The 26,703-nt window shown below is 36.5% G+C and overlaps 3 protein-coding genes across 3 annotated transcripts; 1 reads left to right on the top strand and 2 right to left on the bottom strand.

Annotated features, from left to right (window-relative positions):
- Positions 1 to 1,461: 1,461 nt before the first annotated feature.
- On the bottom strand, positions 1,462 to 13,514 carry LOC149730899 (sodium/hydrogen exchanger 9B2-like). The gene is made up of 19 exons (XM_089884124.1): positions 13,089 to 13,514; positions 12,978 to 13,012; positions 11,781 to 11,954; positions 11,163 to 11,279; positions 10,442 to 10,528; positions 9,803 to 9,898; positions 9,278 to 9,420; positions 8,250 to 8,377; positions 8,084 to 8,156; positions 7,587 to 7,689; positions 7,065 to 7,171; positions 6,483 to 6,635; positions 5,902 to 6,010; positions 5,610 to 5,746; positions 5,160 to 5,268; positions 4,289 to 4,521; positions 3,420 to 3,536; positions 2,536 to 2,593; positions 1,462 to 1,906 (listed from the first exon to the last, which is right to left on the bottom strand). The coding sequence occupies exons 1-19, from the start codon at positions 13,124 to 13,126 to the stop codon at positions 1,800 to 1,802; spliced, it is 2,124 nt and encodes a 707-aa protein (XP_089740250.1). The 5' UTR covers positions 13,127 to 13,514; the 3' UTR covers positions 1,462 to 1,799.
- Positions 13,515 to 13,626: 112 nt separating this feature from the next.
- On the top strand, positions 13,627 to 14,554 carry LOC149730898 (uncharacterized). Its single transcript, XM_089884126.1, has 3 exons — positions 13,627 to 14,026; positions 14,172 to 14,311; positions 14,393 to 14,554. Exons 1-3 carry the CDS (start codon positions 13,909 to 13,911, stop codon positions 14,417 to 14,419), a joined length of 285 nt encoding a protein of 94 aa, XP_089740252.1. The 5' UTR covers positions 13,627 to 13,908; the 3' UTR covers positions 14,420 to 14,554.
- A 1,302-nt stretch (positions 14,555 to 15,856) lies between these two features.
- Positions 15,857 to 18,088, bottom strand: LOC149730897 (insulin-like growth factor-binding protein 5). Its single transcript, XM_089884125.1, has 4 exons — positions 17,135 to 18,088; positions 16,790 to 16,848; positions 16,572 to 16,676; positions 15,857 to 16,461 (listed from the first exon to the last, which is right to left on the bottom strand). The coding sequence occupies exons 1-4, from the start codon at positions 17,592 to 17,594 to the stop codon at positions 16,357 to 16,359; spliced, it is 729 nt and encodes a 242-aa protein (XP_089740251.1). The 5' UTR covers positions 17,595 to 18,088; the 3' UTR covers positions 15,857 to 16,356.
- Between the last annotated feature and the right edge of the window lie 8,615 nt (positions 18,089 to 26,703).

Genomic DNA, 26,703 nt, shown 5'->3' with positions numbered 1-26,703 from the left:
TTTAGTAGTAAGCGTATATACACAACTATATAACCGTATCCCCACAAAGCTAAAATATAGTGTTGTTTTTTTGTTAAAACCACGAACATGAAATATGGGATATTGTATGCTAGCGGTATTCATCTTTCCCCACATAGTAGGTTGGGGTAAGATGAGACACACTTTTACCCCATTTTCTCGTCCAATTTAGTAGCAAACAAAGAATATTTAAAAAAATTAATAAATTCTTATTTTTAAGGCTCTCATATTGCAATGTTCTTTGTTGAAAACACGTTCAGGATATTTAGATATTATATGTGCTAACGGCATCCATCTTTCCCCACAGTACTACCGTATATATATTTAACTTCGTGTTCGCTGAGGAATTCATTTTAAGAAGCTCCGTTATTGTATTCGAGGCGGTGGCTTCCAAAACATGTCGACACGAATTTCTTGGGAAATATAAAAGTCCTGAGGGCAGGGGAACATGTTCCCGACGATCCCAGGCTCAGTTCGTCGAGTCAAGATAACAAATTCGAGACTCGGGGCGGAGCAAGTAAACAAGGGTAGCAGCAGTTTGTCGGCCTCTTTATTGTAGAAGGACCTACCCTTTCTAGTTTGCTGCTGCTCTGTTTCAACGGTCGGTTTTCCCTTTGTACTTTTCCTATTAAACGACGTGCCGCGCCATATGTATTCCAACCAACGTTTTACCTTTTGGGGTTGGATATATAAGTACTTTTAACGATTTTGTACGACGTGTTTATACCAACACCTTTATACGTCTTTTTCATATAAAAATACCTTTTTGCATATTTTTTAGATTTTTAAAACTCTGTAAATACGAGGTAAAATGTAACTTCGATTTACAGGTGTAAATTATAAACCTTTGAAATGTCGTTTTCTACTTATATAACTGACAACGCTTTTTCTTTCCGTTAAAGTGATCTATAATTAGTTGAAGAGTCATTACACACGGAGTCGATTTTTTAAATTTCGATTCTATTATTCCAGTGTTCAAGCAGCCCGCCTTCGAGGACAAACGAATTCCTATATATTCCTCCGAAAATACATCCGGCACCGGGCCATTCTTTTTAATATTTACACCCAACGTCATCTTTATTTTACCACCAGCCTTTGAAGTCTTTGTGTGGAAGGTTTACCAACGCTGTGATCTTACCGCCGCTATTGTTTCACTGCACCGCTAAACTATGATATTTCAAATGAGAACGAATTAGACTGTTTTGTACTTTTTCCATGTTTAGCCCCAAACCACACGACAGTATCACATGGCCCCATAAGGGCGTTCCGTAGCCTATCCGTTGGCGCTTGATACTCAAACCACGCCGCGCCTTTGGAAATATAAAAAGCTTAAATATCAAACCGACGTTTACAATTTCGGTCGTAATATTTTGGTAACATTCAATTCCTAAGTCATCTGTTCATATATCGGCATAGCTTAAGCGGCCAGCTTGGGTGGGCGGGGATAAGGCAAAGCAATGGCATCTTATATGTTGTCAAACCCGACACCGAATAAATATACACTTTATAGAATGTTTTATTTACAGAAACAAAATTACAAACAAAATAAAGTCGAATTTTATTAGAATAAAATAATGTTATTAATGAAGTTTTGTTTAAGAATTTGAAACACCAGTATACATATCCTGAACTTTAATTATTCGTACTTTTAAAGTTATCGGAAAAAATCAGATTTACCAAAACCGTTCAAATATATTTACATAAGCGCCATGTAGTAACATTTCTTTATATATTCGTATCAACAAATTAAAGTACCATCCGGAATTAAAATGGCGATCTTTTTACAGATGAGTTTTCTCGATCGTCTCCCCAACGTGTTCGTAAATTGGTGGAGGTGTAGCGCCACCTATCGACTCGTCAGATTCAAACACTTTATCATTAGCGTAACCTGGGTGGACAAAATAAACGTGCGTGTTGTAGTACGATGTGAAATGTGTTTCAAATACATATATTTAGTCGGGTGGAAAAGATATAATATATTTTAATCCTATTTTCTCGTCATATTTAGTAGTAAACAAAGAACATTCAAAGAATTATAAAACCGTATCTTCACGACTTCCATAGATCGTTGTTAACTGTTTAAAATACGACCAGAATGTTTTGATATTATGTGTTAAAGATGACCCGTCTCTTCCACCCTACTATATACACTGGGTCAAAATTATGCGCTTTAATATATACTGTCCTATTTCTTCTGGGTTACGCAGTACTATATCGCAAGGGTGGTACATTTAAAACATAATATATATCCCATATTTCCGACCGTGTTTTTAACAAAGCAACATTCTTTTAGAGTCTATGTTTAAACAATAATGTAAGTTATTTTTTAAAAAAAGACAAAAAAAAACAAAAATGTCTACCTTACCCACCCCTACTATATTTTCATTTAAAGCAAATACTGGGGTGTAAACACATGGTCCTATTATGAATTTTCTCGTTTTTACTGAGTTGTGTAGTTGATGCTACTGATAAACACCTACGTATATGGCAACATAGCAAGTTACACGGAACTCTTACCTTCCTTCTTTTCATCAATACTGCCCATTTCTATCTCGTCTGAATTGTTCTTCGAGTTCTACAAGAAAGTATTTTATTAATAATTCAAGTTTATGTTACACTGAGGCTGTCGATATATAGTACGGTGGGGGAGACAGGACACCTTTGGCACTTAATATCTAAATATACTGATCGTGTTTTTAGCAAATAACAACGGTCCATGGGATTTGGGGGATAGGATTTTATAATTCATTTAATTTTTTTAGTTTACTACCAAATGGGGCGAGAAAATAGCATAAAACGATCCTATCTTTCTCCACCCTTACTATACTTGGACTAATTTGTTTTAGATTGTAGGGGCAAATTTGGCCTTAAACCTAGATCGTATAATAATGACTGATCCCCTCTAAATAGAATATACAATAAAATGATCCACTTTTGAATGGATCATATTTAAAACTTAACGTGTACATATTTCAGGCATAGCTTTGAAAAGTATGGGTACAAATATTTTATGCTGTTTTTAGTAGGGTGGGGTATGATGGATATTGTTAAAATAAATGCAATATTTCCTAATTGTGTTTTAAACAAAATAGTAACGCATCGTTGGGATACGCCTATACGTTTCTGTCTACATATGCTTTGTTCACTACCAAATGGGACGAAAAAGAAAGAAAACATGTTCCATCTTACCCCGCATTACAACAGTATAGTGGGGGAGGATGGGACAATTTTTTTATTTTTATTTTCTCTTCCAATTTGGTATTGAGCGAAGAATTATAAAAATATATCCTCACGACTCCCATAGACTGTTGTTAATTGTAACACAATCATGATATTTGGATAATATGTGCTAAAGGTGTCCCATCTTACCCCACAGTACTATCGACTTGTATTTAACTTACAGCGTTTTCTTCATCGTCTGGTGAACCAACTGTCAATAACTTAGGTCCTGCGAGTCCAATAAGGAAAACTCCAATCGGTGCAGTGAATATAATAACAATGACCGACACTTGTAGAATCTGTAAAATATATTGCTAGTTTAATTTCATGCTGTATTACACGGTGTAATCAAGGCTTAATTTTAGGATTTGCAGTCAATAAATGTTTGAAGTCGCTATACTAACATTATTGTGGGCGATGTGTCTTTGGGCAAGACACTTATATTACCGATAATTGCTCCAAACCTGAGGTCATTAATGGGTTGTCTGAATTTTAAGCCATACATGCAATCGCCCACAAAGTTATATACTTGGTAACCCGTGAGCGAACACGAAGTGTTTGAAACATAACATCTTTGCTATAACGACTGTAGTTTTCCGGCCACGCGAGCGTATAAGCAATTTACATACAAGTTTATCAGAACGGCTTTACGCAGTAGTTTCGAGACTTTAAATCCGGATTGCATTAAATTTAATTACATTGTAACTTGAATTAAATTATTAATTGTGACCAAGAATTACATCCACGGAAGCATACCGACATATAATAATGATAACTTTATTTATCTCTTCGATTACGGTAGGGGAGATTTAGAAATATTTTAAACTTAAAGGCAGGATATAGCGACAAAATAAAAGTTGTTAAAACACAGTTACAGTTAAAAACATATTTACATTTAACTGGAAGAAAATAAGCGTGTTCTCTACACCTAGCAGACAAACGAGCCATTTATGTTTAATTATTATCAAGTTAAACTTCTAATATAGAAACAAAAGTGTGCGTAAAGGCACGTCCGTACAGTGCACAGGGGACCTGTACATATATTACTTACAATTGTTGCATATTTGAAGTAATTAGTGCACTGTGTTGGAGTGGCCGGATATTTGTCGTAATTCTCCACACAATCTGGTTCGGGTGTTGTGTGATATGGCTGTGTTCCATTAATAGTAGTTTCCAGTGTTGTTGTGGTTGTTGTTGTAGTTGTAGGCTTTGTAGTAAGAGCCATGGTTGTTGCATTCCATGTGGTGTTTGAGGGAAGATACGTTTGCTCGGTTGCATTTATCGCTGTAAAAATGTATCGAATATTTTATTTGTCAGTTACTGTGATAGATTCTTTATGATTCTGAAAAAACTTCGTTTTTTTATACGCGTGCAGTAACTATACAGTTTTTAAGTCATATTAGACTTTTAGCATGCGTTTTAGATTACAAGTGTAATTTTGATCAGGTTTATATAGCGGTAGGCCGTTTTAATTGTATATGGGGGCACCTGAGACGAAAATTCCATTTATTTATGAAGTTGGACGATTTTTTTAACGAAATAGCATATTCAGGACCAAGTGCTCAGAATACGTAACCGACACCGAAATGCACATAATGTGATATATATATTTCGCCTAAAATGGCATCATCAGTCTCTTAACAATATCTATCCTATGATAGAATACAATTCATTGGACTTTATTTTTTCGGTTACGTATTTAATAATAAATAAAATATAATAACTTTATCGGCTCTTCGAATATGGTAGCAGAGATTTCGAAATATTTCAAACGAAAAGACAGGATATGACGACAAAACAACAGTCGTTAAAACACGCTTATACAGTTTAAAACATATACAAAATAAGCGTGGTCGCTACACCTATTTCTTAGCACATGTTCCTTAATGTTATCAGTAAGCATTTAAGTTACAATGTCTCACCTGCATAGTTTGCTGTAGGTGTAGCTGTGCCATTTGAACACAGAGGTGGCCAAACCAGTCCATCGCAAAGTGTGTGGGTATAATCCAACGCTGTACCGCCAATAGCAGCCTGAATATAACATTTATAATTATATGTTTCCTATATAAAAGGGAGTACAATAACAATGCAAGTATATTTGGTTTGATATTGTTAATGTATGGTGGGGTAAGATGGGACATGCTTTTGTTTGTTTGTCCCATTTGGTAGTAAACAAAGAATATTTACAGAATTATGTTACCGTAACCGCGAAATAATAGTTCAAAACACGATCGGGAAATGTGAGATTTGGAAGCTAACGGTATCCCATCTTACCCCACAGTACTCTACGTAACGTAACGATACTGTTCTTTTAATACTGACCTATTTTTGAGTTTAATACTATTTTTATATTACCTGATTGTTTACCATACCTGAACTGTTGCTTTGGGAATCCATGCGATAGATGTAAGAAACTTCTCTTTGTGTGTCCAACCTAGGAAAGACACTGCGTTCCCAGCCACCGTGAGCCGAATTGTCAAACAAATGATCATTGTCGCTACTGTAAGACCTACATTGAACAATTATATAAATACAAAGACACGTGCACAAGATCTAACACAGTCTAATTTCACCCGTCATTTTCAACTTCATACTTGTTTTATTCATTTGATTTATACTTAAACGTCCACAGCATCTTGTTATAAAACCACGATCGTTTCTCACCCACAGTGTGACCGTCCATCTCTGATAGGTTGACATTTGCACCAGTAAGACCAAACAACAACGGTTGGAACATGAACCACAATGACTTGTAAATTTTGCCGACTTCCTCCTACGTAAAAAAAAAACAAGTTTTAATTTTGCAAATGTCTTTTGATTTAAACAAACACACATCATACCCGACAATCGTATTTAAAAATCTAATGGAACAACTGAATGAGTTATGAACGGGTATAAAGGAGTACAGAAACATTTAGTTCTGTGGGGTAAGACGAGTATCGTTAGAACCTAAATCTCATATTTTTCTGATCGTGCTGTGCGAGGCGTGAGGATACGGTTATAATTTGTGAATACTCTTGGTTTACTACTAAAAGACAACAAAATAGAATAAAGCATGTCCCATCTTACCCCACCCCACCCTACCATACATTAAAATTGGCCATGTGACTCTCCGGCACACAAAACATCGATGTTTACAATCGTCGCATGTAAGCCGCACTGTTAAGCCAAAAAATCAGTTCTTGAAAATTTTATTTTAGCTTGCAGTAATAACAGTTAAATGTATATTTAAATGTCAAATTTACCACTTGTTCTTCAGGCCAACCTATAGATGCCACAAATGAACATGTCAGTGTCCCCAATGTACCAGAACCAGGTACTTCTATTATGTTCGTTACGAAAATCAAAAACCATGACGTGCCAATCAATAAAACAGTTCTATCCCGTACAATATTGTGCTGTAATAAAAGAAAATCCCTTTTTTTAGCTTTGAACGTTATTAGGTACATTTCTTACTATTTATAAAAGGATTAATTATAATATATAACAACTTTATTTGCCTCTTCGATTACGGTAGCGAAGATTTAAAAATATTTTAAACGAAAGACAGGATATAGCGACAAAACAACATCAGTTGCTAAAACACGCTTACAGCAGATAAAAATATATTTAGAAAATAAGCGTGGTCGTTACACCTAGCGAACAAACGAGTCATTTGTGTTAAATTATTATCACGTTTAACTTTTAATAGAAAGTTTACCGCTTATTTACACACTATAATTGATTCGCTAAACTGCCAACATTATGCGCCCACTTTAAGTAATACATTTGTTTTGTCATATAGTAGACCAAATAAGTAAAAAATGAGAAACTTTTTCGACACTTACCTGTCTGGGATCGGGGAAAAACCACATCAACAAACCACAAAACAACCCGAATATAATTCCAAAAAAGACTTCAAAGCAAGCTGTCAGAATGTCGTATCCGATGCCACCTATACGAGCGGTAGTGAGTTGAAATTTTGGGGTGGGGTGAGATGGGACACCTTTTTATTTAATGTTCTTGTCCCATTTGGAATTAAACAAAAAAGAATCAAAGAATTTTAAACCATATCCTTACGACACCATAGACCGAGGTTAATTGATTAAATTTTAAAACAGGATCGGGATGCTTGGATATTATGTATTAAAGGTGTTCCTCCTTATACTATATATTTCGTAAATGCTGGTATATAAAGTTGCACAGTACTAAGTAATGTAACTGTAATTAGATACCTTATTAAATGAATGAATGTAACTTTTTTATCTTCACGTGTCATGTTCTATTTACATACCTAGTGCCCGCTTACTAGTTACCATACTTAACAGTCGTGGCCTAAACATCAATATAGTATGCGTTTAAATACAGACCGTCGGAAAATGGAATTGTTAGCAAAATATTGAATCCATTGATAGCAATAATATCATCAATGGAAGCTGCCGCCATCAGCAATGTTGGTACACCATGAGCTACCTGTAAGGTAAATGATTAAATTATAATAGGGTGGGTAACACGTTTTTATTATTTTTTATCCTTCCATTGGACATTAAACAAAAAAAACTTATAACGTTGCCACGCAACTCCAAAAGAGTGTTGGTAATTGTTCAGAACACGATCTGCAAATGTTTGGGGTTTAGGTGCTATAACTGTATCACATTTGACCTCGCAGTACCGTTTGTTTTTTTTACACATTTAAGAATAAATTAAGTATTGGCTTATGATGTCATTTGGCCAATAGGCTAACTATGGTAAAACTCCCAAGGCCCCTGTCGCCTCTTTGTGGCTGTAGAATCTAAACCAGAGTCCGTATATAAACAGACTCTGATCTAAACTATTCGGAATAAATTTAATAATGGTTTCATCTTACCCCGAGTCCTCTGGCTTGAAACTTAATCATCGAAGGTACGACACACGCGGGCGCTACAGCACCGCATACAAATCTGTTCAAACAATTGGGTTAAATTGGACCCTTAATTTGTTCAACCGATTGGTCACTAAAGCATTGTCCAAATTATTAGCCACATATAACTTACCCGAGCATGAACGACCAAATCCACGGCAAACCAAGAATGAGATGAGAAAACACGCCATATGATAACGCTTCGATGATACAAGGTGAGAACGAGAGTCTTGGAACAACCGTTTTCAATTTTCTCATCATCTGGAAATATAAACAAAAATGAACATTATATATTGGGGTGGAGAAGATGGGACACCTTTTCATTGTATTTTTTCTTCCCATATGGTAGTATGGACAAAGAATATTCAAATAATGATAAAACCGTATCCTAACGACTATCATACACCATCGTTAATTGTAAAACCACGATCAGGATTTTTAGATACTACGTGTTAAAAGTGACCCGTCTTTCTCTCCCTATCTATACATAAATGATACACTTCTATTCTACGGAGTGAGGTCCCGCAGCGTGGCACGTCATGGGTCCTAGGATTTGGGCCAGGATTGGGCTATTATACCACACATAATACACTTGGTTCACATAATAATATTGAAGCGCTGCTGACGAAGCCTGACATAATTAATTGGTATTATTTTGATTGGCGTAAAACCAGCAGAAATAGATAGACAAATGTAGAGGAAAGAAGTAGTATTTGTTTTTTTGTATATAGTTCATGTAAATGTATTGCAATTCAATGCACTGAATAATGGTAATATTATTTCAGAAGCCCGATATGTGTGTGAAAACGTGTTTGTTGTGTTATACTACATATATAGCAGGTAGGGGTAAGATGGTAATTAATTTCTAAAGTATCCATCTTTTTTTTCTCAAACAGTTGTTTTTGTTATTTACTAGGTTCTTTCCGAACATCTTAATTTCACTATACGCAGTGGGATGGGGAAAGACGGGACACCTTTAGCACATAATATCCAAATATCCTGGTCGTGTTTTAAACAATTACCAACGGTCTGTGGGAATCGTAAGAATACGGTTTTATAATTCTTTAGATGTTCTATGTTTACTACCAAAAAAGACAAAAAACGAATGAAACTGTGTCCCATCTTCCCCCATACTTCTATACATCCGCCTAATGCCCTCACCTCTTTGTCGACCTCGACACCAGCTTCCCCGAGAATAACCCCGAGCGCCATTTGCCTCAAGGTAAACGACCAATCTGGATCTATTGCTTTCGCCACAGCTATTCCTGAAGCGTTGGCCAGAATGATTCCAGTGAATAAGGATGCTGTGAACAAGCTAAAAGTTTAAGTTTCACGTATTTAAAGTATCATATAGTAGGTTGCGGCTTATTTTTGTCAAAAAACGTTATATAGTAACTTTGAGGTAAATAATATATAATTTATTCGTCGGGTGTTTACATCATATACCACGGTGTTTTGGTATAAACAGCCGAATACGAGCGCTTATATCTATACGCTTATATCGTGTATGTTTCCGTCCGTAAATACCGTTATCAAACATACCTATCTATATAGATGAGTGATACAAATTGTAAATAGCCTTTGACGTCCTAATGGGATTTTCCAAAGATTGCATAACTTTATATATGAGTAAGCGCCTTGTGACTGTAAAGTCACTAAATACATATTTCGTAATAAAGTATTTACCCAGCAGTGGTGGTAGAGGTGGTAGGTTAAATGGAAGGGGAATTAACACGATTAAATTCTCGGCAACAATTCCAAACAGAAACACCATCAAGATCCCTGTAGTTATAAAATTATAATTAGTAAAAATAAATTACTGTACGTTAAGATGGAATATCGTTACTATACAGCACCTGGAGCCCATATTTTCTGATCGTGTATTTAACATTTTACAAAGCTCGTTTAAAGAGCCGCGGTTATATAATTCTGTAATTTTTCTTTGTTTATGATTAAATAGGACATGTAAAAAATGAAACCATGTCCCATCTTACGCTGTATATGCTGTTCTCTTATTAGGAACGTGTAAAATATTAACAGAATCTTTTGTAAATCGAAGCAAATGAACACATACCCAGCCAAGTTATAGAAATGATATTATAACGTTTTAATTTGATAAATTAATGGCAAATATTTAAGTTACAACACATCCAAGGGTTCTTAGATACAAAATACATAAGTCAATGTTTGCGATCGCATAATAAGACGCCTATCATCTCGTGAAATGAGGTTTCTGTTAAATTTATGATCGCGCGGTGGTTAAGCACACGCGTGTTGGTAAACAGTGTTGATTATATCTTGTACTTTATTGCAAAACTAACTTACCGAATAAACTTCCACCCGGTAGTGCATAACGACCACCTAACGCTGTGATCGACCAGAAAAAAGCCCAAAACAAAATCCCCATCATAACTGTATACAAGGAATTATACATGAATGTAATAAAATATATATAGTGATGGGGGGAGACGGGACGCCTTTATTAGCACATCATATCCAAATATCCCGTCGTGTTTTCGACAATTAACAATAGTCTATATGGGAGTCGTGACAATACGGTTATATACAGTAGGCTGGGGGAAGATGGGACACCTTTTCATTCTATTTTCTCGCCCAATTTGGTAGTAAACAAAGAAAATGCAAAGAATTATAAAAGCGTATCCTCATGACTTCCCTAGATCGGTGTTAATTGTTTAAAAGACGATTAGGATATTTGGATATCATGTGCTAAAGGTGTCCCATCTTCCCCCACCCTACTGTATAATTATTCGATTGTTCTTTGTATACTACCAAATGAAATGAGAAATAGAATGAAAAGTATCCAATCTTCCTCACTCTTTTTATTTAAGCTAATGTGCTAGGTGCACAGTCCATATCAGAAGGGATTCGTTACAGTTACTGGTTGGGCGCCGTGGTAATGTGGTTGGCGGGCTTGCCATTAGCCGAGATCCTACACAGCTTCAAGGCTTAAAGCTGCTACTATTGTTAGAGCGTTTCGATACTACGTTTTTTTAGTTCGTAATCAACGTTTTTTTAATCTACTTACTTCTACTGCTTACTCTCTTCAGTCCAATCTCAAACTTTGCAAGTGAGGGACATTCTAAATGGTTCCCCCAGAAGATGGCGCACTTGCCATACCATTTATCGCTGTCCAACCCACAACCTGTAATAAATGGATTTACAGATTAGTTCACTGACACATTTGTCGTATAACATTAGGTTTTTGTCCGACAATGCATTGTAAACACTGCTGTGGACACAATACTCGCAAACTTGTATAAAAACGACATTAAAACATAGATTGAGTTTAGGAAATTCACAGTGATTAATTGTTTCTATCTCACCCGACCTATTTAAAAAACGTATGTCTAATAATTAGGCACAAACAGTACACCAAAAATTGAAACTATACATTATATTTCATCGAATTTCAAAACTTTATAAAAACCAAAATGTCATATGCAGCACCCATATAGTGGAGTGGGAAAAGATGGGACACTTTTCGTTCTACTTTCTTTTCCCATTTTCCAGAGTTATAAATTCATATCCTCACGACTCCCATAGACCGTTGTTAATTGTTTTAAACAAGATCAGGATATTTGGATAAAATGTGCTAAAGGTGTCCCATCTTACCCCGCCCTACTTTTTGACAAGTTCAATTCACCTGGTTCTTCTCCATGCACATCAAGGTTGATTGGTTCCTTAGTATGATGTTGGCTCCCTTTATTCAAGTGATATTCATAATGCTCAGGTAACTCCTCATGATGATGATGACTTTCTTCGTCATCATCTCGGTGATTTTCCTCTTGGATTGACGGTTCGGCCGAAATCGCGAATTCTAAACACAAATAGTTTGATATTAATGATATAGTAGGGTAAGGCTAGATAGGACACCTTTTTATTCTATTTTCTCGCTTCATTCAGTAGTAAAAAAAACACTTAAAGTTTAATAAAACCGAATTCTCAAGGCTGCAAACGGCCACAATAGTTCTTTGTTAATTGTTTAAAACACGATCAGGATATGTGTATTATGTGCCAAATGTGTCCCGTCGTGCCCCACCCTACTTATAATATAATAAGACCTTTATTTGTCTCTTTGATTACGGTAGCAAAGATTTAGAAATATTTTTAACGAAAATACAGGATATACCAACAAAATTTACATTTAACTGGGGGAAAATAGGCACATGTTCGCTACACTTAGCAGACAAACGAGCCATTTATGTTTAGTTATTATCAAGGTAAACTTCATTAATATCAATTTAAACTTAATACCTGTATTTCTGGTATACCAGGTCGGGGTTTAATGCTGATTTATATTTTTTTTTTAACGTCTTGTTGAATGGAAAACAAAAAATAATAACAGCATTTTATAACCATCGTTGATTATTGTTAAACACACTATTAGGAATTCGAAATCTGGGATACTATGTGCTCTAACGGTAACCATCTTACACCAGCACCTATTAGTAGCTTATATATAATTCTAAAAGTTTAAAAAACTTTTTTTAATGAAATGTTGAACTTTAATTATTTTGCTCTTTTTATGAGCAATAGTCACGAATTAAAATCATAAAGAAATGCGACATTAGACACATTCTATGTATCGAGTAAAAAAGGTTTAGAGATTTTTCTTCAAAAACTTCCTAATGTTGTATATATTGACGTACGATTCGCTGTAACATTTAAATTAAATTAAAAAATATGTAAGACTATAGAGTTGGCTAGCTTGTGTATTTTTAATTAACTCTCATACGGTACAGGATATGCTTTATGATTATCCGTATGACGCTGCGAAAAGGTAGTTAAATGTCATCCAATTACATGCTAAAGTCTTAAATTAAGATCAGATAATACTCACTGTGATCGTATTCATTCATGTAGTCAAAATTGACGCTGCAAAAAAACAAGATGTCGTGAAATTGCAACATAAATATTTAGAGTAAATGTTGTATTAGCCCACAGAACTCACTTCTCCATTCCGTCGTTTCCACTGACGTTTTCCGCCATGTTCTATCCAAACGTGCACAGATCGTGTATTCGATACCAAGATAATGTATCAGCCCGTGTTATCAGCTGAGAATGTCTATGACAAGTGTGTAACAAGGTTATATGGTGGGACTTTGTTCCTAATTCTTAACAAGCCTAGTTGCCGGGTAATTCAGAGCTACCTGGTATCCAAGATACAAGGGGTGATTCCGACGTAATTCAAACGAATATTTGTTGATATAGCTGAACGAGACATCATAACCTAATTAAATGGTGAAATCCTTTTCTCTTAAGATATAAACGTATTTATATGGCCTTAGGTCAGGCGTATTGCTTCACAAAGTTTAAAAGGACACCCCAAATCCTCGATAATTGATTATTTGCCAAATAAAAAAAGTATCACAATTTTTGTCTTAAAAAAACTCTTTTTATAGAAGTACAAATTCAGTATGACGTCATGAATGAGGCGTCTAGTTCCAAATGTGTGCCTTATTAAACATTCTGTGCCTTTGTTCTCACAATTCTAGTACTGTGGCATTTAAAGCTGAAGGGTTCTCGTATATGTTGACTTAAGAAGGACCTTTTATTGTATTTGTTCTTGTCGCGAGCGTACGGCGTATGGAACAATGTAATTCGATCTATTTAAAACTAGGCTTGTTTCATAGGCGATAGCCACCTGCTGTGAGAGTATAGGGGGTAATAGTTGTAGTTATTTGCAGCGCAGATAAATCTGTAGTGACGCTAGCAGCAGAAATATTTGAGCACAGTTTCATTTCCGGCATAAGTCCAATTCTAAAACAAAGATGGCGGCGATGCATTGGGAAGCTAGGAGAAAGCAAAAAGTTATTGACCGCTCGTTTTCAGATTACCAAGATCTCTCAAAGAAGATAAATGGCGAAAATTGTGACTTCAGCAAGCCAGGTAAAAACATTTGTTACGTCACAACATGTGCATTTCTGACGTAATATCACAGCTGTGGCCAATCAGATTTCCTTCGCCAAGGCGTCATGTATTACATCATAGTGCATAGCTGTTAATTTATTTTCACTCAATTCCCTCAAATCAGAAACTCATCGAAATATCGGCAATTATTTACGTTCATTGACGTCAAACACACGTCGGGAACAGACCGATCAGGAAATGAGAGATCGGGTTCGAGAAGATCACTTGCATGTTTACTCTGCCAAGCTTCCAAATCGATACAGTGTAAGCACTAAGCAGCTGCATGGACATCTGTTAATAGGTCACAAATTAGCAACAAAATATAATTTGATGATTTTTTTACAGTCGCTTAACTACAAGCAGCAGTGGTGATTGTAAAGACCGGAAAAAATAAACGAACTGCAATCCTATATGTTCTTCAGTATTAAAATAGCAAACATATTTCGAGTTCTGTCAAAAATGTCATGAAGTTCACCCATGTGTCAAATACATTGAACGGAATGTAAATTAACGGTCTGACTTCCCCTATCTACCATTAAAGCCAGGTGTTCACTTGATGCAATGTACTGCTTACATGGTGTGGTTACCAGAAACGTAAACTTTTATCGTGTCGAACACAGAAAATTGCCTTTTCGAAGGATAGGCCGCACGGGACGCGAGACCAAATTAGGGAGTTTATATTTAGATATCCACAAAAGCGTTAAACGCAAAATGCGAGAGTGGGGAAGTACAACGACGATATAATTAAACTTTGGCCCGCCTTTTTAATATACGCCTTTTATGGTTTACCAAAATTAAGATTAGAGTTTACAAATTATAACGGAAGGTCGAACAAGTGCGTTTCGCTAGCCTTTTAATTTCTAATATATCCGATTACAATTTCGTGATGTAGTCAACCAACTAATTACCGGCCATGGTTTTAAACCATGAACTTTTAGACCACCCAGCTCACGCTTGTGTTTAGCTTATAAAGAACCACACAACAAGCAACTTTAACGATTCTATTTTATAAAGATTATTGCTTATACTTCCGTTCGGTGGCGCCATTGTTATAAAAAGTTAGCCCAAATGTGGTTCGTACGTTGGCGTATTAAAATGACTTCGGTCACCTTCTGTATGGACTTTATACAGCATCTTACTCCACCCGTTAGGTATTTAATAGTCAGGTAACGGCGCATTTACATAAAACAATATGATACAGTTACGATAATGGCAGCAGCAACTGTATATTTACATACCAATATTTTACTATATAAGTAAAACTTGTCCAGTAAAGAACCACCATTGGATCATAGTCATATAATATTTCAATGGGTGAGGTAAGATGGGATATGTTATCATATTCTTTTCTCGTTCATTTAGTAACAAACTATATTTACAAAATTGTATATATAGTAGGACAGGGGAAGATGGGATACCCTATCATTCCATTTACTGGTCACATTTGGTAGTAAACAAAGAAGATTCAAATAAATATAAATTCGTATCCTTGTGACTTCATAGACCGTTGTTAATTGTTTAAAACACGATCAGGATATTTAGATATTCTGCGCTAAATGTGTCCCATCTTTCCCCATCCTACTATATATAACCGTAGCACCGCAATTATAAAAGAACGTTATTAATTGTTTTAAACACATTTAAGAAATTTGAGGTATGGTTGCTAAAGATATCCTTTATCTTACTCCTGTGTACTATGTTTTTAATCATTAGTCTTTCAAAAATGATCTTTTCGTCGCCGTATCCCGTCTTTTCCTTTTCTTCGCTACCGCGTAATCGAAGAGACAAATAAAGGTTAAACAATCAAAATTTGTTCTTCTCGTTTTTATTATGACAACATAATAAATAACACTACAACAATTTTAATTTACATTCACTTTGCAAAACATTGTTCAAATAGGTAAAAAGAGACTGAAAAGTAAAAATAAATAATAAATAAATAAATAATAAAGTGCGGCTATGTTCCAACAAACGTAACAAATTTTCCAAAAATAAAATTTTCACGAAAATGGACGCCATTATGTAACTATGGCCATTTCACCTACGGCTGTATTTATTTTAAGCCCGGGTCGTTGACATCGTTGTACTGTCGAGTAGCGCGAACAGGATAGGTTACTGCTTAGCGGGACCAGGCCAAATATAAAAGCAACCACGTCATTGACGCCTTAATCACTGCCTGCTATATGTGTCGGGCACGAGTATTTAAAGCGTTGTAGTTTCACAAGTGAAGAATTGGCTTGAAATGGCGACACGCGCATCCGGCCATTTCATGGAGTTTCCATTGCCCAGGGATGTATAAGTTGTAAATGTCAGCATCTGGCCATTGCATCATCCGCCATATAATCTGACACAGCGTTACCGAGTCGATCTACGCACCAGCAACGTCCTCTCACCAACCCGAAGGCTACTTCACACTATAACATGACCGTACATTAGAGTATATCGATAATTGGATCAATCGTAATTACACGGGCACGATACGTAATTGGTTCGTGAAGATTATATGTATGTCATCAGCTTATACCTGCAGTGGGCTGTAGTAACCATGGAGTGTACACTCTGGCACCCATTCGTGTCGGTCAAAAAATGTCTTTGATAATACCATATCCCAATGTCTCTGACAAGGACCCTAAAAAATAGTTTGTAATTTAATTTTAGTTTTTAGGCAACAGTTAAAAAATAAAAAATTAGGCAACAGTTTTAAAAAAAATTGAAAAAATCAAAATTTAATTAAATACACACCTCGTCTTGGGGTTCATCAGGAATCGTCGTGCTTTCTGGTGCAGGGGGCGGGGTCGACACTATTTCATATTAAAAAAAAACATTGTTATATAATATTCCACAGTATAATATGTTGCTTCCGTTATAGTATCTGTGACATGTTTATTTTATCCAGTATTATCGGTTGCAAAAGTTTTACAGGTATAAGTTATGCATTAGCGCTCCGTTTATTTAGAGTATATGCAGCCCAGAAACGGCGCAAGCCTCAGGAACAAGCAAAAGAGGCGAGGCAAAGGTTCGTCAAAATGTTGCCGCAACAAACTGTGTGTAAAGATTAACACAGAAGATAAGTTATCGTTAACTTACCATGTATGATGTCTTCTTCGCCCTGGGTGGGAGATTCAGGTATCAATGGGTTATTGACAACTGCATCGTAAACGCGATCAAAGGCGGCTTCTGTCATGCAGACGAAGTTTTGAAGATAACCATATGCGTCATAATTATCAAAATCAGCTGGTCCACAAAGTAGACCGTCCGCACAATATCCCTCTGCTACACCACAGCTCTGTCCTTCTAACTTAGCGCACATCATGCAGCACCCGCAGTTGGGTTCCACCACTAGTTCGCATGTTGCACTTTCCTCTAATACTGGGCACGAATTCAAATCTTCTGCTGTGCATGGATGACATTTCTGCATGTCGAATGCTTGTGACGTAATAATGCAGATTCCATTCGCGAACAATAGAACAGAAACAAGAGAGCACAGAAATTTCATTGTGTTGTTCGATTTTTTACGAAAAATATCTGAAAAATAGATTGTTAACATTATTTACCACGAAAATATACAGACTATGAAACATGACATAATATGACTTTGTAGCATTACGTATGCCCGAGGTCCGTATGCGTATCTACCGTAACAATATATCTTTTAAAGGTTATGACAAATCGACATTTAAAATATTAGAAAATAAGTATTTACCAACTTTAATATATTACTAATTTCAATGAAAATTTAAATTTCTCATAAAACCAAAACACTTTCTATGCCTTCCTTGAAACACATGGTTATTTTACTGTTACAAATTTAATTCTGACTGAGGCAAGCAGTGCACGTTGAACTTTTAACGCAATTTGCCTTTTTTTCCTCTCAAGGAGCCTTCGCGGATATTGTATCCACGCCATGTGTCCATGGAACGACTCTCGCCTCGCCCTCGCTTATCGTCGAATCAGAATGCTTGACCCTCCTACCAACACTACTTTACTACGAGCCTTACTGTTATGACGCGAGAACTTAACTGCCTTGAGACTGATCGAAGGATATTTAGATGGGATTTCCGAGGTTTTACGATAAAGTTTCGAAAGAATCCACTTATGGTTTTTCTAGCGCCCGCCTATAATATAACTGCCCTTGCGTTTTTCTAAACAGTATCGCTTTTGAAAATTCCTTCTCGAGCCATTCCTTCGGCCTTTGTTTGTTCTTCTAAATTACCAACACCAGTAATCTGCGACAATTAGTTTTAACATCGGGCATTTTGTGCCAGTGAGCAAACACACTCTCGCAACAGTGACGAGTAAATCCTGAAAAGGACAATAGGATTCGCTCGTGGCGTGATTTTTGATTTGCGAAACGCGCGACGGTAAACGTCGCTGATAAAGTCTTTCGCGAACAATGGCAATCTTATTTACATTACTCGAATTCTTAACGACTTGGTAATTTTCGCACGTGACCCAAGTGCCGGTCTTTATGTCATCATCGTGAGATCCGGAACCACTGACCCGTGACCGATGGCGTCATAGATGATAAAAAGAGGGCTTATTTGATGAGTAATTTTACCAGAAATTTCCAGTCGAATAATTCCATGTGTAATATAAGTCAGTTTTAAGTAAAAATGACTGGCTCACGTGACCAAATCGATACTCTGATTGAATTACAGCCGTCAATGACGTACCTATACGACTTATTACATCATGCCTACGTCACAGAGGATTATGCACGTTTATTGAACCACTTTACGCCAGTGTAAATCGATCTGTCGGTTGAACGACCCAAAGTTACCTATTGGTGTTACTCTCATGCGAGGGTAGTACGATTTGGTCAATGCCAATCAATAGACAACCTTGATTCGTTTATATTTACCTTATCTGACTTAAAACGAAAGGACGTGTTGCAATACATTTCTGCAAAATCAAGTTTGCGGCAGGTTTTCCGAAATTTACCATGATATCATATAATACGGTAAACGTGACGTAATGCAAATGACGTGTTTTAATTTTCATGCGTGACGATGCGGTTTTGAAACTTGGCCTGACGGGCGGTTGGGTGTCGTTTCCGCGTATAAATGTTCAGGTAATGTTGCACTACAAACTTGACTTTAGCTGTCTCAGTCAGTATTGCTTTTTGTTTAGTACACAAATATGTGTATGTGTCATGAATCGCTGGCCACAGCCACAAGTCACAGATAAAGGCGGCAACTGTTCCACAGACGAATCAATCGGGCATACCACACGTAAAACTGGACCGATCACCGTTTAACACGGAACTTCAATAAAAAATGTCAATGAGATCGAATGTTTGGTAAAGCACCATTACTTGTGAGAGAAAAGCGACCGTCGTTAAGAGTCTAAATAAACATTACTCAATCCCGGATGCTTCAATCTCTGATGACTCCTTGTGTTAAGTAACTTGAGAAACCACTTTTACGTATTGCTTTTATTCAATTTATCAAATGGATGACGCAACTCAGCATAATGCTACGACAGACGGAGCTTCGATCTGGACTCGACGTACAGAGTGCGTATTGTAATATATTACAATTGTTCGTTTGTAGTCTCAACCTCAATTTCGCTGATCGAGGTAATAGTCGGCGGCAAGTGGGATCTTGCACGTGCTGTTTATGCTTTGGTTTATCTCACTCACGACTTTAACGTTATACTATCTTGTGGGGGGTGTACCGATAATTACCTCATCAAATCGACCTTTATTAAATTTAAACCCGCATGTGGGCTCTGCTTTCCCTTTCCGGTTATTTTCTCCCAGGTGAGTGACGTATCTATCGTATACCGTTACACGCTTCAAATTTTCGTATAATCATCAAATTTCCGCGAACACACAAAAAACAAGCCGAGGTTTTGGTGTCTAATGCTTTCAATGAATTGGTTCTACTTTCACGCCCATTACTCTTTTCCGAATTGGGCAAGATACTATATGGTCGGATTAAAGCTTTGTTTATTATTACTGTCGGCGCACCTGCATTTGTGGCTTGTAGTGGTAAATTGCATTTCAATCGGAAACTTTTTAGGCGCTTGTACAACACTAGGGTGCACGTCGGACGTTTATCAGAGCCATATCCCGTAAAATTATAGTTCATTAAAACTGTTGGGGTTTACGTGCAATCATTGTCTTATACACTAGATTAATAATTATATTGTTCGTATGCAGACATTACGTATAGCAGGTAAAAATATCATACACTGATGGGCGTGTATTGTAAAAGACACGCCTATATAAACAATCAAACTTAAGAAATGGATGAACCGAAATGATGACTCAAACATACACAACGGAAAGATTACGAAATTTGTTTGTTTTTGTATGTCGATGTTAACACAGCATCCCTTGTTTGCTGGTCATCCAAAATTCGTCACACAGAATTAAAACCAGGGCGGTAACATTGGTCATAGCGTCGAACATTGCTTCTGAGAATTACGAACTCGAATCCTTAATAGGTTAAGTGTTGAGTAATTGTCATCAAAATTGTAGAGTGATATCTGGCTATCCATCACTTTCGACAGGTTGCCAAAATTAATATTCGGTGGCCAGCATTACAAATTGGAACACGTGTAGGTCAAAGTCAGCAGGTCAACAAAGTAGACCGTGCAGTACGTATAAAATTTAAAAAAAAACTTAAACATTTTTAACGTTTTTTTATACAACTATTTTCGATATACTTTTGTAGTAATTAATTTAATCTTGTCATTGTAATTGTAACGTGTTCAATAATTAATAGCAAACGGACAACCGGTTGTCTAATTTCACCTTTTCCAATTATATTAAAATCGACCCGAATTATCGGTAGCCATTTTGTTAAAAGCCCAAATATAATTGCGCCAACACTGCTTTATAACGCGGAAACGCAAACGAATGCAGCATTTGTCGTGTAAACATAAATTCAACAAAGGTTTATGAGAAAATACTAATCCCTTGAACTTAACATGAGATGAAGGGAAGCTTTGTCGCGGATCATGGTACCACGGGTATATAACACGTCATAAACCCTCTCTGTTGCGTTAACAATCGGCTTTTGATTGAAACGAATTATTCTGGAAGCATAAGATCAAAAAGTTTTTAATCCTCAGATTAAATCTTTTAATACACGCCCTACTAAGACAAATGTTGTACATAACTTGTAGGTTAAAACATGCAGGACTGCTCTGATCGTTTTGCAACCACTATAATTCCAGAACTTTTAAAAGCACACTTGCTCTTTATTGCCCTTTAGTGGCTGTACCTACAACAGAGTCACTCGACATTTAAACGAACCGCAGTTATCTTTGTGGCTTTTCTCTATTACAACCATCCGTGTATTCGGCAGACAGAAATAGAATGGATGACTGTATAACTTATTTAACCTCCCGTGACTGTGTGAACGACTGTCGTTATAACATATTTGTTCTGTTTTATACCCCTTATGCTTATACTTGCTACCATACTCACCAGTCCCGTCCTACATTTATTCCGTTAATCCTGGTATTGTTAAACAGTTTTATCTCGTTTGAATGAATGAATGAATGAATGAATGAATGAATGAATGAATGAATGAATGAATGAATGAATGAATGAATGAATGAATGAATGAATAACTGTAACGTGTAATTCTCGCGTGCCCGGAAAACGACAGTCGTTATAACATAACTATTCATACACCTCGTTCCAGCTTACGAGTTACCAAGTATGTTACTTAGTTGGTGATTATTGTTATGTTTTTTTTTATATTTTTTATGTGTGTAAGGAATAGCCTTGAACCCAGTACCTCTGGGTTAAGGTGGCTGTCCATAGGATCCGTTTCGGTTCGTTTCCGTAAGTACGTTCATACGCGCAAGCACGTTCAAACTCGGTTCCGTAAGTACGTTCAAACTCGGTTCGACGCCTTCCGATTGCGGCTTTACATAGAATGCGTAACGTCCGAAATTTGCAAAATGTCTGTTAACGCAAGGCCATCCGACGCAATCCAACATGTTGGATTTTCGCGCACGTACGCATGCGATTTTGCTTGTGTCAAAACTTTTCCCTAGGTTGGGGGATTGTTCTACAGACTGCAAAGGTCATTAACGAACTGTCCAGGAAATGCTGCGGGTTACCCACTGTTTGTTTTTTTGCACATAAGCAGACTTCGGCCGCCAACCAAGCGTGAAATCGTGCGATGACGGGTTCTGTGTGCAGTGCCCTTTAACGGATGGTTCGAAACGAGAAAACGCTCTATTTTCTTACGGAATCTGTCGCTCCGTTTTCGGATGCGACTTGCGCATTTTAACGCAATACGCATTTTGTGTACAGCCACCGGTATTGTGATATATTCGTTCCGATTGCTATATTTCTACCGTGCGCTATTGCGCATGCGCAGTAGGTTGAAACAGATATAATAGAAGCTCTAATAATAACGTATACTCTTTTTAAAAAAATCCAGAAAAAATATTATTTCGATGGAGATAACATGCTAGTGCTGCATGGATCGGTAGAAAAAATATGTTTTTTTATGGCGAATATTAATATTTACAGTTAATATTTTTTTTGAATTATTAACATTTATTTTTGAATCGGTACCACTAGGCTCTATTTATAGTACAGTGCCCGTAAATTTTATATTGGAAGCACAGGTATCGAAAGTGGCCGCATATAATTTTTGTATTCTAGGATCTCATTGGTTCACCAACACCGGTAAATTAAATTAAGTAAAATGTGCTTATCATACTAGAATAAAATAAGTGTGTTAGTGGTACATACTTTTTCTAGGCCGCAAATAAGTACTAACTTAGTTCTGCTGACTTTAAACCGAAAACTAAAGTTTTAACGTGTAAACGTCGTGTCTGAAACGTTTTCAACGGAGGGTCGTAATAAAGTTGGACTGAGTGGCATTGGTTCCGACCTACTGCGCATGCGCAGTAGTGTCTCAGAGCATGCGTAATAGCGCTCGATACAAATATATCAATCGGAACGAATACGCGACCATAAATGCTTGACCAAGGTCACATATACGGTCACAAGGGTATAGTCGCGAAAAGCCTTGCTTATGGGTTAGAGGCAGGCGGACTAACGACTAACCAACTGTGCAACGGCGCTGGTTTAAATCGCTTATGTTAAATATTGGCGCAGTACAGATTTTAGACGCCGTTGGAAACGCATTAATGAGTCCCGTTTCTCCCCGAGCACCCTCTTTCCCACCCTACTATATACCACGACATGGGGGTGTACCGACTAAAAACTATAGCACAGATAAGAAATGCCAAACGAGTTTAAAAGGGGCCCCATCTGTGACTATGGCTACGGCCTAAAAATTGGTTTTCTATGGTTTTAATTAGAACCTAACTAAGCGTGCGATTATCGTTCTAGCGAAATTAATCAAAACAAATGTTAGCAGTCTTGTAGCTTTAGTATAGTATAAAGTATGGCGGTAAAAGGTGTATCTGCGGATGAAACGATCTGGAGTTTTTTAGAGGCAGAAAGTGAAAAGGATAAAGGTGATGCTGCATATGCATGTAGCTCCGACGAGTCGGACATTTTAATGGATGAATTCAATGCTACGTCTTCAAAAAATGTTGATGCGCCCAATCACTGGCCACTGGGCCACTGCTGCCTCAGTTCGGATGATGAAACTGTTCACACTCCATCAAAATTACAGAAGTTACTAAACGATCGTAGTAAAAGTAAACGTACAGTTCAACAAACACTTCTTGAGGAGTTATCGGCAGAAGATAGTATGGAAGATTGGGTGCGAATAGTTACAGATTATTACCCTGAAGATCATAATTTAAGAGAAACTGTTATGGAACCAGGCATGGACGGTGTTACACCTCTTGACTATTTAGCAATGTTTTTATCTGCCGAATTCTGGGATCTTTTGGTTACAGAAACTAACCGACATGCTGCACAGACACTTCGTAAAAAAAAATTAAAAAAAGGATCAAATTTGCGCACTTGGAAAGACACAACTGTTGCTGAGATGAAGGCTTACTTTGCAATTCTTTTGTCCATGGGGCTGTGTAACACTGTTGATATGCAGGATTATTGGTCAGCATCCTGGATTACAGTAACAAGCAGCATTAGCAAGATTATGTCAAGAGTCAGATTTACTCTAATAAGAGCAATGCTTCACTTTTGCAATGATGAAGAGAGTTCTTCTAAAAACAGCCAAAAACACAATCGCCTTTTTAAAGTGCGTCAATTGATAGATGTTCTTGTCTCCAAGTTTTCTGCCCTATATAAGCCAGACAAAGAACTGGCCATTCATGAGATGACAGTTGCATGCAACTACAAATCAGAACAACGCGTGCGGAAAAAACCAATCCAATGGACTGACAAAGTGTATGCGCTTACTGAGGCTAGGACTGGATACTTGTTAGAGTGGGCAATACATGCTGGGTCATCAAGGGAAACAGAAAAAGGAGCTAGCATTGTGAGAAAGCTATGTACCCGCTATATAGGCAAACATGACATTTATATTAATACTGCAAACAGTTACACAAACCGTAACCTTGCAAAAGAATTCGTTGGCCAGACAAATGGTTCCGGTGGCATTCCAGGAGAATTAAAAACGATAAATGAAAATAACAACCCTGTGTGTGCAAAAATTGCAGTTCGTAGTTCAGCAATAAAAGCAAAATCTGCAACACAGAAAGGAAACAAAAGAAACTACAATGATATGAAAAAGGCAAACTCGGAGAAGCGGTACAATTACTTGAGTGGAGTCATTCCTATTTTCAGGCAATTGAACTTATTTCGACATAAAACGCTGAAATGGTCTTTAAGAATATTTGAGAATCTTGCACAAATCTGTGTGGTCAATTCTTATATTCTTTACACGTCAAAAACTTCTGATTCAAGTGATAAGATGGATCTCAAGAAGTACATCGAGGCATGTGTTTCTGGTTTGCTGGTGGATTATAACCCACACATTACAGAAAAATGGAGGCCACCACAGCCAGGTGCGGTTTTGTCAAGAATTTTGCCACCACAGTATGTTCACAAGATAATAAAAATTGATAAAAAGCCTCAATGTGTTGTATGCAGTGACAGCAGAAGGAAACTTGGAAGAAGGCAGACATCATTTATGTGTGAAAAGTGTAATGTCGCCTTGTGTGTGGTACCTTGTTTTCATCGATATCATACTTTGAAAAACTACCGAGTCTGTCATCTAGATATGTAGGAACTCATTTTAATGAATGTGACATTATTTTGTCTTTTCTCTACCATTTCTTACTAATTTAGAAACTTTACTTTATATGTCTACCCGTCTGATCGGCGAGTTTGTCTGGTGTTATCTTAAATTCTTTTTATGGACTATCTTTTAGTTGTTTGTTTTTAATAAAAAAAGAATTTTAAAGTGCTTTGGACATGCTATGTTGCAAGACTTCAGTTGTCACCTTGTTTATTCATTATTGCTTCCTTTTTCTACAAATTTTTAACACAACAGTTTATACTTCTACACTGCCTGTCTTTTTGTGTAAAACTAAAATTACCACATATGGGGAAACATAAGATAATCATGTGAGAAAGTAGGACGATAGCATATACTTATCATTTTAATTTTCTTTTCATTACTGTTTTCAGTTTAATCAGTTATACCGTGTACTTTCTCTTTCTTTCTTTTCTGTAGGTTATTAGCACTGTTTGTACTGCCTAGTTTTTTAGTTAATGTAAAACGAATATAATACACCCAAACTTGCACAACGTCAGTATGACATCCACACCAAGTGAAACTTCTCAAAACAATGAACAATGTGGTAAGACATACTAGAGTCAAAAAATTTTCCAACCAATATCCTTATGCAATGTACAATAATTTTTAATCCAGCCAAACTACAAAAAACCTTCTATTAATAAGTTTTATTGTAAAACCATTTTTTTTAAACCAAAGTATGTTTCAACCTAACGAATCTTTTTTTTTAGATACGTTGGCTTCACCATCATCAAACAATGACCAGGTTTTAATATTAATCTAGATATATATATATATATATATATATATATAATAAATAAAAAAAATGTAACTTATTTATACTGGTGTGGCCGTGGTAGTCATATAGTAGTTTGGGGGAAGATGGGACCCCTGCAGCACATAATATTCTAATATCGTATTTAAAACAATTAACAAAGGTCTATGACAGTCTTGAGAATACAAGTTTAGAATTCTTTTTTCACTAGCAAATGGGCCAAGAAAATAAAATGGTGTCTTATTTCCCCCACTCTACTAGTCTATACTACAAGTGTTGTGGTTTGTACACCTCGTGTCCACGAGTTAATTCAATTGTATGGGTGTTTATTCTTTTATTTTTTTATTGTATATTGTCTACAATTAAGGCAACCCATAACGATAAGAGACCACTGGGTTAGAGCAAGGTAAGTGTTCTGCTCAAGGATTCTTATGCCCAAAATGTTAGCAGTGGTGAGTCTTGAACCTGTAACATTTAAGTTAGAAGCTTTGTGCATTATTCACAACACTGTGTCAGCGAGATATATTCATATATATAAACCATATTTTAATATCAGATTCATTGCAGTTTATATAATTGTTTTGATGCCTTAATTAAATTTAGCTTTGAAAACTGTGGTGTCAAAATACATCACTGCTCTTATAAACCAACAACAATTAGCAGGCTGATGAATATTTGTTGGCTGTGAAACAGTATGTCCATTTTGGCACCTATACATCTACATG

The sequence above is a fragment of the Ciona robusta genome, chromosome 9 (genome assembly GCF_009617815.1).
Source record: "Ciona robusta chromosome 9, ASM961781v2".
In the NCBI taxonomy this organism is placed as follows: domain Eukaryota; kingdom Metazoa; phylum Chordata; class Ascidiacea; order Phlebobranchia; family Cionidae; genus Ciona; species Ciona robusta.
The sequence above is the reverse complement of the archived record's forward strand: the minus strand, read 5'-3'. Positions and strand labels throughout refer to the sequence as shown.